Source organism: Zonotrichia leucophrys, chromosome 1 (assembly GCF_028769735.1).
Source record: "Zonotrichia leucophrys gambelii isolate GWCS_2022_RI chromosome 1, RI_Zleu_2.0, whole genome shotgun sequence".
Lineage (NCBI taxonomy): Eukaryota > Metazoa > Chordata > Aves > Passeriformes > Passerellidae > Zonotrichia > Zonotrichia leucophrys.
In genome coordinates this window covers 112,480,729-112,495,623 of record NC_088169.1, presented here as the reverse complement: position 1 = coordinate 112,495,623, position 14,895 = coordinate 112,480,729, and the positions used below count along the sequence as shown (strand labels likewise).

The 14,895-nt window shown below is 42.7% G+C and overlaps 1 protein-coding gene across 8 annotated transcripts in view; it reads right to left on the bottom strand.

The window, feature by feature from the left end:
- GABRR3 (gamma-aminobutyric acid type A receptor subunit rho3) overlaps nucleotides 1-7,289 on the bottom strand; it is a 32,974-nt gene extending 25,685 nt beyond the window's left edge. The window contains exons 1-6 of one of the 8 annotated variants that reach the window (XM_064703662.1): nucleotides 7,020-7,154; nucleotides 4,141-4,270; nucleotides 3,566-3,671; nucleotides 2,018-2,070; nucleotides 1,010-1,287; nucleotides 779-857 (exon numbers count right to left, since the gene is read on the bottom strand). In XM_064703662.1, the coding sequence (XP_064559732.1) occupies nucleotides 779-857; nucleotides 1,010-1,103 (173 nt within the window). In that variant the 5' untranslated portion in view covers nucleotides 1,104-1,287; nucleotides 2,018-2,070; nucleotides 3,566-3,671; nucleotides 4,141-4,270; nucleotides 7,020-7,154. The other 7 variants (XM_064703658.1, XM_064703670.1, XM_064703708.1 and 4 more) reach the window with 7 other exon arrangements.
- Nucleotides 7,290-14,895: the final 7,606 nt, after the last annotated feature.

The window sequence follows — 14,895 nt, the reverse complement described above, 5'->3', positions numbered from 1 at the left end:
GGACAAATAAACTATGAGCTCCCAAGAAAAAGGAATTTTTCTTGGATTATCACTGGCAGCCACTGGTCTGTTCACACAGTATTAGATTAATCTGGAAACAGGTTGAGAGATTTCACATGGCAGATGTGAGCTGCCTTCCTGGGGAAAAGCACTGACACTTTGCCCAGAAATATACAGGTAAAAACCTCTCAATCATTATTCATTTTCAACCAGCTACTCAATTGAAAGGCCAAGAACAAAGTCAATTTTCAATGTCTAAAAACACTAAATATATTCCAGAAAGGGAACATGTTCTGTCATCACTACAAATAAAGTGCAATTCACCTCATTTAGTGCCATAAAAAAAGTCTTCTGTAGCTTTATAGTGTAGCTACTCTGCTGTTTAGGTAATGGAAGGCACTTTGTAACACTGGCACAGCACTTTGGAAGGCATTTCTGCTTCTTGTGAGGGGAGTTAGAGGGCAAGAATACTTGGAACATCACAGCAAGAATCTGGTAGCCTTGTATCAGACCTGGTAAAAGAGCTGGGTGTGGGTGTGAGTGGGTACATAACTGCATATTTTTGAGACATTCATAAAATCCCAATGTGAAAGGTCTGGTTATGAAACAATAATTAACACTTCACCATTTCTGCTTTGGGAACATCCTATCAATATTATGCACACTATAAACCCAGAAACTGGAAAAACAGGACCGTGAACCAAAGGGGTGTGCTGAAAGGTGGCTGACAGCATGAAGTTTCCCAGCTGAACAGAGACAGATAAAGTCTATTTCTTACCTGTTATGTTTCCTTGGGAATGACATTTGTTGCCGGCGATGAAGACGGTGATGCTGACTGTGAGAGCTGTGCAGCACTGCTGTTGGCCACAGGCAGGTGAGGAACAGAAGTTTCATGATCAGGACCATCTCTTCCCAAAGAGAAATGCCTGATCACCCAATCCACCTTGCTGACTTCTTATTTGTTAGTGTTTTTACCCTTTAGAAACAGCATAGCAGACAAAAGATGCACCTGAAGCAAGGCATCCCTGAAGAGAGAAGACCGGGGCATCCCAGTTCTGATGTCCTCGCCGAGTTCCCCTCGTATTTTGGCAAATCATAAACATTCCCTCAGCTCTACATCCCTGCAGCTTCTGCTGTCCAGCCAGGAGCACCTTGTTTTCAGCACTGGGGAAGGTAGGGCAGTTTGCCTGGCCAGGCTGCCTTGCTCTGATCCATTGCTGCCTCTCTTTCAGCAAAGGCGCGGGTTTAAATTCTCCATCACCCGCTCAGTAACCTCCTGGACATAGCCTGTGCAGCAAAGTGATGTCAAACATTTAATCCCCCTTAAATCCCACACAAAACCATACAAAAATCTGCTTTAATGACAAAGGTCTCTAAATTAATCTTGCTTTCTATAGATGTGTGTATCTGCTCAAAATCATCTTCTGCACAGATCAAGCCCTTTTGTTAACTGGCTACATTGCCCTGTCTTCCCAGCCATTAGCATCAATGCTGGCTCTGTCAGCTGCCAGCACTTGGTCAGTACACACACACTTCCTTCTGAACAGAACAATATCACAGCACAAGCCCAAACTAAAAATGAACTCCTGTTTTGATACTCCCCAATACCAGAAAACACAATTTCCCCCCTCTCTCTTTTCTTCTTCTTTTACTAAGCTCTGCAGCTATTTAATTCACCCTACATTTACAAGGTATGTGCATGTCTAAGATCCAGTATCCTGGATAATTTTATGTTTAGTTCATTTAGCCTGCCCTACCTGCTCAACAGAAGGTTGAATTGCAAAACATTGTATTAACGAAATGTTGCTTAAGCAATAACTTGTACATGGCAGCTAGAAATGATAGTAAGATTTCTTAAAACTGGACAATATTGGGGACACAGCTGATACAGTCAAATTTATCCTCTTCAAGCCATCAGCAAGTTCAGTTGTTATTAAAAGCAACACCATACATTTCTTTTTCTTTATCTAAAAATCAGAGATTTGAAACAGAAAGATCAGGAAATGGAATATCCCACCTCAATCTAGCAGCTGGAGGAGTAATTTGGGTCTCCTAGCAGGAGGCTTCATCCTAAGTAAGACAAACCCAGGAATAAATCCAAGCCCAACACCGTGTCTGCAGAGACTGTGAGCACCCACACACCCTGGGACAATAATCCTGCCATGTGGGCAGCTGCTCCTCAGAAGCTCCCTGAGATTTCCAACTAAACTTCACCTGGGCCAAGAAATAATTCTCAGGTATGGGTGATTTCCAGGTGGAGGTTACCAATGGACAGCTAATTCCCACTGTTAGCCTTAGCTGGGTCTAAGATCAAAGGCTCCCAATCTTAATATCCACATCATTCAGCTGTTTTATACTTTGATCCTTTCCTGTTCAGCAAATTTAGGGAGAAGAATTTTCAGCCTGGCCCAGGGACAGTCACAGAGTGCCTCTGGTGTTATTCCACGGTGGAATTTCCAGACATGGTAAACATGAGCTGCAGTTAGTAAAACCTGTAACAGGTTCCATTAATTTGCACTATCATTTGGGTGGGAAAAGGAAAATAAGACAATAACTCTAATGAGAATTTATTCCAAGTGGAGATAAATACAAGCTCCTGAGCCAGTCTGGTCAAGTTCCCCAGTGTCACTCAGCCTACACATATCCAAGTATTAGCCCACTAATTAATTTACATGTAAGAAAAAATCCAAGAGCCTTTGGATCCTCTTCTTTCCCCACGCAAGCACAGGCCCAAGAGTGGCAGCAAATTAAATAAAAAGCAAATGACAGTGCAGGTTGTGTGGTAAATATGTTAGCACATTTCTGCATGTCTGGCTACCTGCACATCCATCAGAGTGAACTCATTTTCAACCACTTTCCTCAGCTATAAAAGAATACAACATTTATACCTTGTCTTCCCTGCTAATTCTAGTTCCCATTGTTCCCAGACACTGTGGACAAAGCCATATTTTGGATGTTAATATAATCCCTAGCTGAATGCACTGGCTGTTATCCCCACTAAGCAGGAGACACTTAGGAATGGGGACAGAGAGGATGTTCTGGGTGCTGAGGTTTCCCCACCAACAGCTCTGCAGGGTACCTGTGGGTACATCATGTCATGCTCATGTAGAAACCTGATGATTTTGTGTGCTGACCTCAAGGAACTCAAAGGAGTCCATTAGAAAGAAACAAGTCAAAAGGGCTTTGTGGATTTATTTTCCAGCTGGAAAGGGGAGTGCAGAATGACTGGCACATCCCTGGCCAGGCTGCACAGGGATGTGCCTCCCCCAGGAGAGGGAGTCTTTAACAGAGACACAGGAAATTAGAGCTACATCGAGCTATCATCAGCTCGTTTTCATCGAGCCATCAGCACCCTGCTGCTTTATTACTCCTGGCTGTAGCAGCAACTTTACCACTAAGCTGTGCTGCTGAAAAGACTGCTCCGTGGGGAATTTCCACAACATGCTGAATGCTCCTTTGACTATCCCTGCTAAAATCAGCTTTAATTCAACAAACTAACTAAATAAATAAAAAGAAAAGGGCTGCATGCACTGACATATTCACCCACCCAATGTCATAAACACACCTTGGGAGGCCTTGCCTGAGCACAGTGAAAATCCAAGCACTACCCCTCTGTCCTGTGGCACATTTCCAGGAACAGTGCAGCCCACACACATGGAGGGGAGCCTCTCCTGCAGAGGGGAACCAAAAGCACTTCCACTGATGAGCATAAATATCAGTGAGGGCAAACCCACAGCAACAGGGTTTCTTAATGCTGGACCTGATTTCATTTCCTCTGGGGAAGGGAGCATTACACAGAGCAGATTATACCACCACTACAAATTACCATTAAGAAAACAGGTTAATCTCCTAAGCATTTGTCAGTAATAAATTCCAAAAAGATCTCTCTTTGGAGAAGAATAAAAACAAGATAACACATTTTGCTTGTATTGGGCAAGTTGCTGATCAGTTCTTGTTTTAGACACAGAGCACTGTCTCTTTGCCATCAGTAAAATTATTTCTTTAAAATAATCTGTAGCCTATTAAAAGTTTGCCATGCTTATTTTGCTGGGACTAAGCCTGGCACATGGTAACAGTGCATCAGCTCATTGAACAGTTTGCAAACAAGCTAGCAAGGAAAAGAAGCAAAGGTGAACACACCACCTGGTTTCAGAAAATGAGATGCCTTCTTTAGTCAGCAAAATAAAACGTTCCTTCTGGTAACTGCAATCTGGAGCTACAGAGCCCTCTCCACCACAGATCACAGAGCACAGCAGATTGACAACAGCTACTGTAAAAACAAGAACAGAATACCAGGGATGAAGAAATGCTTCAGAGGCTCGAATTTTGCAGAAAATCTGATCCCACCTAAAGGCCATATTAAACATATGGAGATGAAAGACCACAGCATACTATTAAAAAGAAATTAGCTGCAGCAAGAAGAGATGCAGTGTGGAATGGGGAGTGTAGGTTTACATGGCAAGTATTTTTTTCCTCTCCTAATCAGAGAATGAAATACAAGAAAGAAAACATTAATAAGTCTCCTAAGAGGCACTCACTTCTTACAACCAACCAGCAAATCACAGAAAGCAGATTAACCACATCCATGACTCTGAGAGTGTGAATGCAACACAGCAGCACAGGAATAGGCAGCATTTTGCTTTTCTATAGTAACAGACCCAGTGCAGAGCACTCACCATTTATATCATGGTGACTTACAAAATTAATGTTAGAACTAAGGACAGTTTGTCCTGCTTATATTAACACAAATGACAAACCATGTTTCAGGAATGAAGATATCCACTCACATTTCCCAACAGGATGAAGTGGGAGGAAAGCAGAGGCTGGGAATTATGATTCCAGTTTGCAGCTCTCAGAACAGAGCAAGTGCCTTTTCTTTTCATTACAGAACAACCAGCTGTTATTTTTCACTAAGGTAAAGGGCAGCTCATTAAAAAGTAAAGGTCAGCTAAACACTTTCCTGAACACAGCTGTTGTGTGATATGAGGTCTCCTTGGGTGTGCAAGAATCCAGTCACAAACAGGGCAAGGGACCTGTACAAAGTCTGCAGCTTTGAGAGCAGAGCTGGACTAAAATGCCACAGACTGGAGACCAAATTCCATTCCTGAGCCTTGTCCAGTTTCTTATTGTCTCTGTCCACTGCCTATTCATCCAAAGGATATTTTAAAACTGTACTGCAGGATCCTCACAAAACCATAATCCACCAAAGGCAGGTATATATTTTCCCATATAAAACAGCCTCTAAATTCCAGGCTTGAACAGGTGACTCTGTTTGGCATAAGGGTCTTTTCTGCTTTTCCTTGAATCTACAAAACTCAGGCTTCTGTTTGCTCTGGAGCTGTGTTGGCTACACACTTTTTTGTATAATCAGACATTTGGTTTGAAAGAGTGACAAGAAAAACAAAGTAAAACCACACATTTCCCCTAACTCTTTGCATTCCCCATTTCCAGAGCCTCTAAATCAGGGATTCTTTCCCTTTCATCATTCTGCCCTGGACAGAACAATCACTGAATTAATTTCATCCCTAAATCCCTTTACTTAGCTTCTACAGCAACAACCCTGAAAGTGGAACAATCAGTTTTGCTGCCTCTGGTTAAGGAACATCTGCATATTGAGGGTGATCTCTGACAAAACAAGCAGCCACATTTTCCCCAGATTTACATTTGTCACAGCCTCAGTGGCAGAAATCTTTGCCTTTCTGCCACCTCATGCTGAGCACAGGCATGGAACACAACTACCCTACTCCTGCATGTATGCCCATTTTTTCCCAGGAGTAGTTTCTAGAGTTTGTTGCTTTATTTCTGTAGGATTTAAAAAGAAAAAAAAAATCTTTTAGCCTCTTTCCCAAGTCAGAGAGGATCAAGGGGCTGACCCTTAAGCCTGAGCAATTCTCAGAAAGCAAATGTTTGCAGCAGCACACTGTATCCCCAAGAAGAAGGCTACTTTGCCATATGTATGGCCTCAACACTGTGCTTCAATCCCAAAAGCAATATACACTGCATGGGATTGTTTTTTATTCCCTGATTTCCTTGGCAGTCTGGTCAACAGCACAGTCTTACCAGTCAGATCCTAACTGCTGCCTGAAGTTCTCTTGGCTCATTTCCCCCCCAGACCAAAACAAAACAATTCAGCAAGGGTGTTTACTCTTTCCTTGCTGCCAAGCTGATGTGTATTAAGTGTTTCCTCCAGCATTCTCTGTTTGCTGTCCAGGAATCAGCAACATATCTCTGATGGGAACTAATTTATGAAATGTACTGCATCTCTACAAAGCTCCTTTTCTGTCACCAATGAACACAAGGAGAAAAAAAATTATTGAATAGTGGGGAAAAAAATGTGCCTTTCAGCTTTGGCACTGCAAACATTTTTCACCTTATAGTGAAAATAGAGACAGATTTATTGATTAAAGTCTGATCTCTACAGGCCACAGAACAGCTTCAAAAGCCATCAGGCACAACTCTCAGTGGCTGTTTTCCAGGCTTTTCTTTCCCATTGATATCTTCCAGAGAAACATATGTTAACATCACAGAGCAGGTGCTCATTTCAAACTGGAAGCCAATTTTTACTGTGTGAATTGTAGTCCTAAGTAAATATACATTTAAGTTTACATATATTTGAGACTTAAGAGGAGGTAAGTGCATTCGGGTTTTCTAAGGCTTTTCTGTTTTCCTAGGGGCTGACAAAATAATGTAGTTCTAAATCAATAAATATCTGAACAATTCATGCTGAAATCTTGAAGGAGAGAAGCTAAGTGATGGAACGGCAGCAGAGAAGGATGGTTGGAAATCTGCTCATAGAATCACTGAATGGTTTGAGTTGAAAGTGACCTTAAAGACAATCTCATTCCAACCCCCTGCCATGGGCAGGACTCCTCCCACTAGAACAGATTTTCAAAACTCCATCCAACCCGGCCTTGAGCACTTCCAGGGATGGGGCATCAGCCCAGTTTCTCTGGGCAGCCTCTTCTAGTGTGGTCCCCATGCTCACAGGAAGAATTTCTTCCTGAAGCTCCAGCACTTACCCAAACTCTTGTGCTCCTGTTCATCATTTCCCTGTTAAGATAATGCCCTACAAATGTCTGGGCTGGGAGTTACAATACAGGCATGCTGGCTATGCCATGTTCCATCCTTAAAAGATATATAACGTACAGCTGAGATCCTCAACAAAATGGAGCACCTGTGCTGCAAGATCAGCCAGCTGTGATGCCTTCAGAGCAGAAATCCTGATCTGGTAATTGCCTTCAGATGCAGGAAAAGCTGAGGATGATTCTGGAATGTGTCAACATGGATTTCTGTAAGACAAAAAAAGTCACCCAGAGAAATCCAAAGTCTTCCAGCTCTGCCTCCTCACCCTCAGGGGCCAACAAAGGACTCAAGACAGACTCATTTCCCTTTTGCCCCCCTTTTATTTTTGTGGGGGAAAAGCCCTGGGGCTGCTCACTGGTTCACAAACCCCTTTGTTGTCCAAAAAATCAAAATCACTACCCGGTGTGCACCACACCAGTGATTACACACTGAGAGACATTGTGTTCACCTCAGGGCTATACAAACCTGGCTGCTCCCAGGTATTCCACAAATCCAGCACCCAGACTATCAAAACTTTTCAGTATTTATGCATATTAGCAAACAAAGGAATTAGTGTTTACTGACTACAAGTTACACAGTTCTCTTATTAATTAGCATTCTGTCTTCTCTTGGTTCATGATTCTGCCACTTCCAATGCTAATTAGTCCATATGCTCAGTCTTTCTCTTACTTTGGGTCGGTGGTCACGGTCTGCCCCTGCCGGGATTACCTTTTACCCCGCTGGAGCTCATTGCTGAGTTGGCTTTATTGGTTTCCTCCTTATCTTGTGGGTTCTGTCAAGTGCCCGTGTGGCCCGTAAATTCTGCATTATCAGAATAATATCCTCATAAATTATCAGAATAATATCCGCTATCAGCGGCACATCCTTCTTCCCGAGCTTGGTTAACCTCCCCCTACATCTCAGAGCATTAAAACCCGCTGAGCCCTAAAACTAAACAAGGCAATTCTACCAACAATTCATTTGTCCTTCTGCGCATCGCTCGGCGCTTGCTGGCAGCTGTGTTTCACGGATTAAATCCCATTTCTTGTTGAGTAGGCTTGAAAGCATGCAAAGACCGAACAACAACGAGCATCCCTCCGTAAAAAAACTTTTACGTGTTCCATATTTTGCAACACTTTTCCACTAAAACGCGGCTAAACCGCGGGCGTCTCTACACGGACGCCGCCAGCAGCGCCCTCAGGCAGCCGACATGGCGGCCGCTCCCTACCAGCGGCCGCGAGATGGCAGCGCCCGCCGCCCCAGCCCCAGCGCCGCCGGCAGCCGCGGCCCGGGGCGCCCTCCGGAGGGAACGATGAGGGCGGAGGGGAGGTGCTGACCCGCCCGGGGCTCGGTGGGGACGGTGGAGAGGGGCGAGAAGGGCTGGGGAAGGGGAGAAGGAGAGAAAATGGCCGCCGCTGGTGACAGCGCAGGAGGGGCCGCTGGAGGTGAGCGGCCCCGCACGCACCTGAGGGAGGACAGTGTGGGGAAAGGCCAGCGAGCAGCAAGTGTGAGATGATAAAAGCGAAGGGGGGAAAAGAAAAGTGATTGTGAGGCTGGCCAAACATCCAAAATGATCCAAGAGGTTCCCACTGGACGAGTCCGTGTCCAGCAGCCTGCTGTTCTTCACAGTGTTGTTCCTTACAGAGACCGACTTCCAGCCCCTCAGCACAAGAATAAAACAGGCTCTGCTGGCTGTGATCTTAATTCCTTCAGTAATCCTCACTGTATTTTATGGTGTGAGGGACCACTGGAATTCATGTAAAATTGAAATAAAGTTAGCAGCTTCGTAAAGTATAAGAAGGTAGGGAAGCCATTGGAGTTTAGTTGGATTTATTGGAAATGAGACCACTAGAAAAAGGTAAAGGCGTTCATTAGTAAGAAATGAGCACACACACACCCTCTCCCCAAATAATTCAGTATTGGGAATAGCCTGTTTACTTCATGTACATTAAGAATGTTTCAGTTTGTGAAAAGCACCAATCACTTGTTTTTAATTTAAAAAGTTTAATAGGAATAAAATGGTTATAAAAATAGCAATGTAATTAGAGTAGTAAAAATTTGGACTATTTGGATTAGGACAATATGAGACAATAAAAACAAAGAGCTACAGACGGTCCAGGTACCTCTTTCTTGGCAAAATAAGCCCAAAAAAGGACCCATGTTAACAGAGGATTAACCCTTAAAAACAATAGCCTGTTGCATATTCATATGTCTCATACATGATGCATAAATTCCATTCAAACACAGGATTCTGCCTGGTCAGTGTCAGCTTCTTCCTCTTAATCCTAACAGCATCTTTAGGGCTGAGTGAGGTGGGAAGAAGTTAGTTTCTTCTGATAATGGAGCAATAAATTCTCTTTCTCTGAAAGATTTAGGTGTCCTGTGGCTGCTATCTGGTGGGAGTACCTCATTCCCTTCTTTTAAAAAATATCCCACATACATAGTTCCTATTATAACTTTATGTTATAACCTAAAACTATATTTAACACACTACTTAAGAAAACTAATACAGCATAAGATTCTAACATGACACATATAATATTCGTTTTAATATTTGCAAAAAGTACACATTTTTCACAAGTTGATAGTACACAGGAGGAGTCTGCTCAGGAATGGTACTCCTGGCTGCAGCCTGAAGCAGCAGCATCCATAATAGGAACCTGCAGCTGGAGTTCCAGAACCTCCTTACCCAGTGCAGGGATCAACACCTCCCTCCTTGTGCTTGTCCTGAGCACGCTGCTGCCACCTCCTCTTATGCCATTCTTTGTGTCTTGTTTTCATCCTTATTTGCTTGGGGTTGCTTGCATTGGAGACCTTAGATATTTTAATTACTGACTGCCAGAGGTCCCAGTTTCTCTGAGTCTTGTTCCATCAGGCTCAAACACATCCTCCACAATTGTATAACCTGACCCAGACACGGCGTCCTAGTACTGTGAGGCCCCTGCCAGGTTACATAAGGTGACACCATCTGCACTGACATCTGTGACCTGCTGCAGGTGGCATCGCTCTGCAGCACTTGTTAAGAAGGGGAGGAAGCTCCTTACAGCAGAAGTCTTTTTTTTTTCACTTTTAATCTGATCACTTTCGCACAAGGCATCCCTAGCAACTCAGCAATGGCCTTTGTCTGTCACCAATACTAGCTGGAGTGATATATATATATATATGGTGGAAATAAACACTACAGATTTGCTGATGTGGAAATAATTTGAGGGCAAACACAGTAGGCATTTTGCCCCCAAATTTCAGAAGTTGTCAAGTGCAAAAATTCTTCAGGTAAGAAATGCTATTTTGCTTGCCTCCTACTTTGTTAGTCCCGAGTGGTCATGTTTAAGATTTTCCACTAGAGTGGAAAAGGAAGAGTAAAAAAAAAAAAAAAGAGTAAATATAGTTTTGTTTTACAGAGAGTGGTTCTGTGAAGTATTACATTATAGCTTTTCTAGACCCACAGTGCTTAGAAAGGAAGGTGTAAATTTGCTAGGCATTCCTGTGGCAGTCACCACAGTGTGTGGACTTGGAGAATATGAAGAGAAAAAAAATAAATGCTTGGGAAATGCAGAGGTACTCCAGCACCCTGAGATGGCAGGAGTGTGATTAATACTGTTCTCATGGAGGATTGCATGTGCAAACTCTGGCTGAGACATTTCCAGGAGTATGAGCTAATGGAGAATTGACCTTGAGTCCTAGTGACAAATAAGGCTAATTATTTTAAAGGTTCTTTTTGAATAAACACTGAGCTGATTAGAACCTGTAACAAAGCCCTGGGTTTCACAGGCTCATGGATTCGGCACCTAAGAAACCTCTCCAGTATTTCTGAAGTGGATTTTTTCCTTCCTGTAACAGAGGAGCTTCTCTCAGCACACGGAGGACAACGTGCAGCTGTTGTCAGTGCCCACCCTGTGCACCTCACTGGATCAGCCCCAGGCAGCAGTGATATCTCCCAGCCCCAGGGCAGGCAGAGCCTCCAACAGACCCAGAGTTAAAATCAGCAGCTTCAATCCACACCCCGCGACTCCCAGCCCTGCCGGCGTCTCACAAGCACACCGCGGGTGTGGGTGCCTCCCACAGTGGTGACAGCGAGGGGATTTATTCATAGGTGTGTTTAAGACAAAAAAATATCACACTGAAAATGCGTGATGAGAGCATCCCCATCTGCATCTCATCTGAGTCTCCGCTCTGAGCAGGAGGCAGGAAGCTCAGGGCTCTGGATTGCAATTTGTGAAATGTCAGGGAAAACAGAAACTGATTCTGATTGTCTCACTGGAAAAAAAAAAATCTCTCTTTTCTGCCTTTCACAGTGCTGCTTCTACCTCTTTGTTTTTCAGGCTGCAGATCAAGGTGTTCAGGAGTTGAGAGAAGGGCAGTGTAGAGAGTCCAGCACATCACAATTCAATGCAAGAGAGAGACAGGGTCAATGATTAAATCGGCCAGCTTGCAGGGCTTTCAGCACTGGGTAAGGAAAGCTGTTTGAAAAGCTACTTTCTCTCCTGCAGCATTAAGTGAAAATGCATAATTTGTGTTTTTAGGGTATTTGTAGTTGAGAGCATTGGGCAAACATTCACTGCTTGGTTTTCATAGAATTTCCAGCCCTTCTGTTGTCAGTGCTCTGATCCTGCAGGATCTTAACTCCAGCCTGTATAAAACCAGTGTAAAAAAGACATATATTAACACAAATATTACTGCTACAGAGGGAGTGAGGAGGGCAGCTGTATCACTACTGCTAAATACTTTTCCTTACTAAACTCTAGATCAATTATGCTTTGACATTAATCCTTTATCCATAGGAGGAAAAAAAGGGTTTAGAAAGATTGTACATCACCTAAAGTCAGCCTGAAAGTGCAACTATGCAAATTGAAGTAAAAAGCAGTCATGAAGCTTAACATCCACTGGCAATGATTCACACTTCTGTTTACACTTTGGAAATCCTCTTGGCCTTAAATTTTCTCTTGGGGACATGTGTTTTTACAAGACAGTTTCTCACTTTCATCTTCTCCTGCCCGGAACAGAGGCAGGAGAGTAAAGGCTGTAACTCTCAGCAAACCTACCAAGTATAGAAGGGATTAGGTAGGGGTGGTATTATTTGCCTTGTCATTGCTGAAAAGAATGCATTTTCATTACATTGGAGTATCCTACTTTTTAAAGATCTTACACAAGACAAAGGGATTTTTTGTATGTTTGTATGTTGTTCCCAGCTTTCAGGAGATTGAGTTTTCTACAAAGATGTCAGTTGTGGTAAGAGTTTGGTCTTTTCAGCAGCTTAGGGGAAGGTAATCCATTTTGCACTTAAACTGTACCTCTACCTTTCCATGTCCTAATATGCCCTCCATTATTTTAAATTGCTTCATTTTCTTTGCTTACAAGTGCTCTACTTCTCTAATCTTGGAAAAATTGCCCTTCCTCACACTCTACCTTTCTGACTTGCAATAAATTAGCTGCTGAACTCCATGACAACAAAATTGATCATGTCTCCTCAAGCTGTCTCCTTATGTCTCAGGCAAGTTCGTGGGACCTTGTCTTCTCTGACATCTCCTGTCCTGGTTTTGCTGCAGAACCCTCCAACAGTGACTGCTGAGTGAAAGGAGACAGTTCTGGTGCTGCTTTACCTGATTGTTCTGCCACTTTCATGAGCATTTGCTTCCCTGGCTATCAATGATGGCTTTTGATCCTATTCACTTCATAATTGGACAAATTTAAACTTTTGCAACCTTCTGATTGTTTTTTCAGCCAGTATCAGTGCTCCTACTTGCTTCTCACCATTTATAGCCATTAACTGTCCCTTCACAGAGGCAAATGTCTGGCTGTAAATCTGCAGTAAGGGTAGAAGAGCAGCCATTCCTAAAGTTCAGCTCTTCAGCCAAACCTGTATTTTAAGAGGGTTTTAAAAAGTGTTATTATCATAACCTGGATACTCTTACCTAGTAGGATCTAGAAAATAGGAAGGTGAGCAGACTACCAAAATTCCTGCTAATTAGCCCAAGCTGCCTGCAGTATGAGTGGAATACAGTCTGAAATCATTTGGCTTTGGGAGGCCTGTAAAACTTAATCAACAGTTTCATTAATTGCCTTGTCACTTTTTGACCCACAGGGACAGAGTTTCTATTTCTGCAGATAGCAGGAATCCAGTACTAATGTCAAGTCAGTAGCTTGGACTAAAATGAGGGATACTTTGGTGGAGACAGGGAAAACAAAGTTTGTACAGTCTGCATGTAGACTAGAGAACAATCAGGTTTTCTCAGAGGTGATATGCTCAACCCCTGCAAATTCAGGTTGAAAAAGTGTTTTGATTAGAGTTAGAAAAGGAGCCATACCCAGCAAGGTTCTGTCTCCTCACCCCCTATGGATAAATCCTCTAATCCCACAGAAGTAAAAAAACCCCCAACTTTACCAGTGGTTTTGGAATGTCCTTTCTTCTGAAAACACTGTAACTTGTTCAAAATTCTGTGTGCAATCAGCTTAGCAATATTCTGCCTGCTCCACACGCACGGGAATTCTCACCCAAGCCCCCCTGTGAATTCCCTGCCACTTACTGTGCAGCTTCTTCATGCTTTAAATAGCTCCCTGCTCCCAGCTGACATTCCCAGCCCACAGAGATCTCAGTATTCCCCTGCAGCTCCTCAGTTTGGAAAATCTAGAAATAACATGCTGTTTTACTATTATCCTTGCAAGCTGAGGTGAATCTTCTGGAGATAGTAAAACCAAGAGAAGACTCCTGCATGTGCAGCACTGAAATTCTGCAATACATAACTGAGATCTTCAGCTGGGCTCGTTTGTCACCATGGGGTTAAATCCCCAGGATGGCTGGTGCCTCACGTAAGGGGAGCCTGGATTATTTGGCCATAGACTTAGAAAGGTGGCTCCAATTTCAACTAAAAATACATTTGCATTCCTTCTGCCTTATTCTTAACCACACAGCTTCCCTCCCACAAAGGCACAGCCCCTGTGCACTCCTTTCTCCCCTGCCCAGACTGTCTTTGCACAGCCCTGTGTGCCTCTTTCCCAGCTCCCACTCTCAAGCCCCACATTGCTCCCAGATTTAAGTCCCCAAAATCATCCAGAACTCAATTTGTCCTTGCTTAGGCAAAGACAGAGATTTCAGAATTTGAGGGTTGTATTATACAAAGCACATTGGTGGGTAAGATGTTATATTAAAATAAAGTCACAGAAATAATTTTATTCAATTTGCACTAAGGTTTACAATTTTTTTGCAATTCTTGTTTAACCAAGACAGGTTTCTTTCTCAGAAGTACTTAATTACATGAAATACTAAAGTATTGCATTGAATCACATTAAATACCATGAAGTAAACCTTGTTTGTTACTAAGTTGATCACAAAGTATTATTTTACTCAGATGTAGTCTGGACAGAATATTTTCAGATTCACTGTCCCAGAAGCTCAGTAAAACACAGAATTTGCTCACTTCTTAACAAACAAACAAGAGTAAAAGGCTAGATAATAATAACTTTCTTGACATTCCTTCATGTTTCACATCTTCTAGGCAGAGATGCTGGGGATCAGTTCTTTCCTTTAAATTAAAAAACAAAACAAACTGAACAACCACCTCACTTTTCCCAGTGTTTGGTTTGGAAAGACTAAGATACTTTGAAAAAGCTGTTTTAATGTATTTTTTTTTTTTTGGTTTTTGGTTTTTTAAAATGCTCTTGCCCTGTCAGTAATTAACAGATCCAAGTAATTTTAACTGGATAAGTTTTCATTCTATTCTGTTTATTTTCTTTAATTGTACAGCCAACCTCATAATTGGCTGCCAATTCATTCAGAACTGTTCAGTATCTTTGCAAGCTTCTAACAAGAATTTGTTTTCTTCACTAATTATTCTT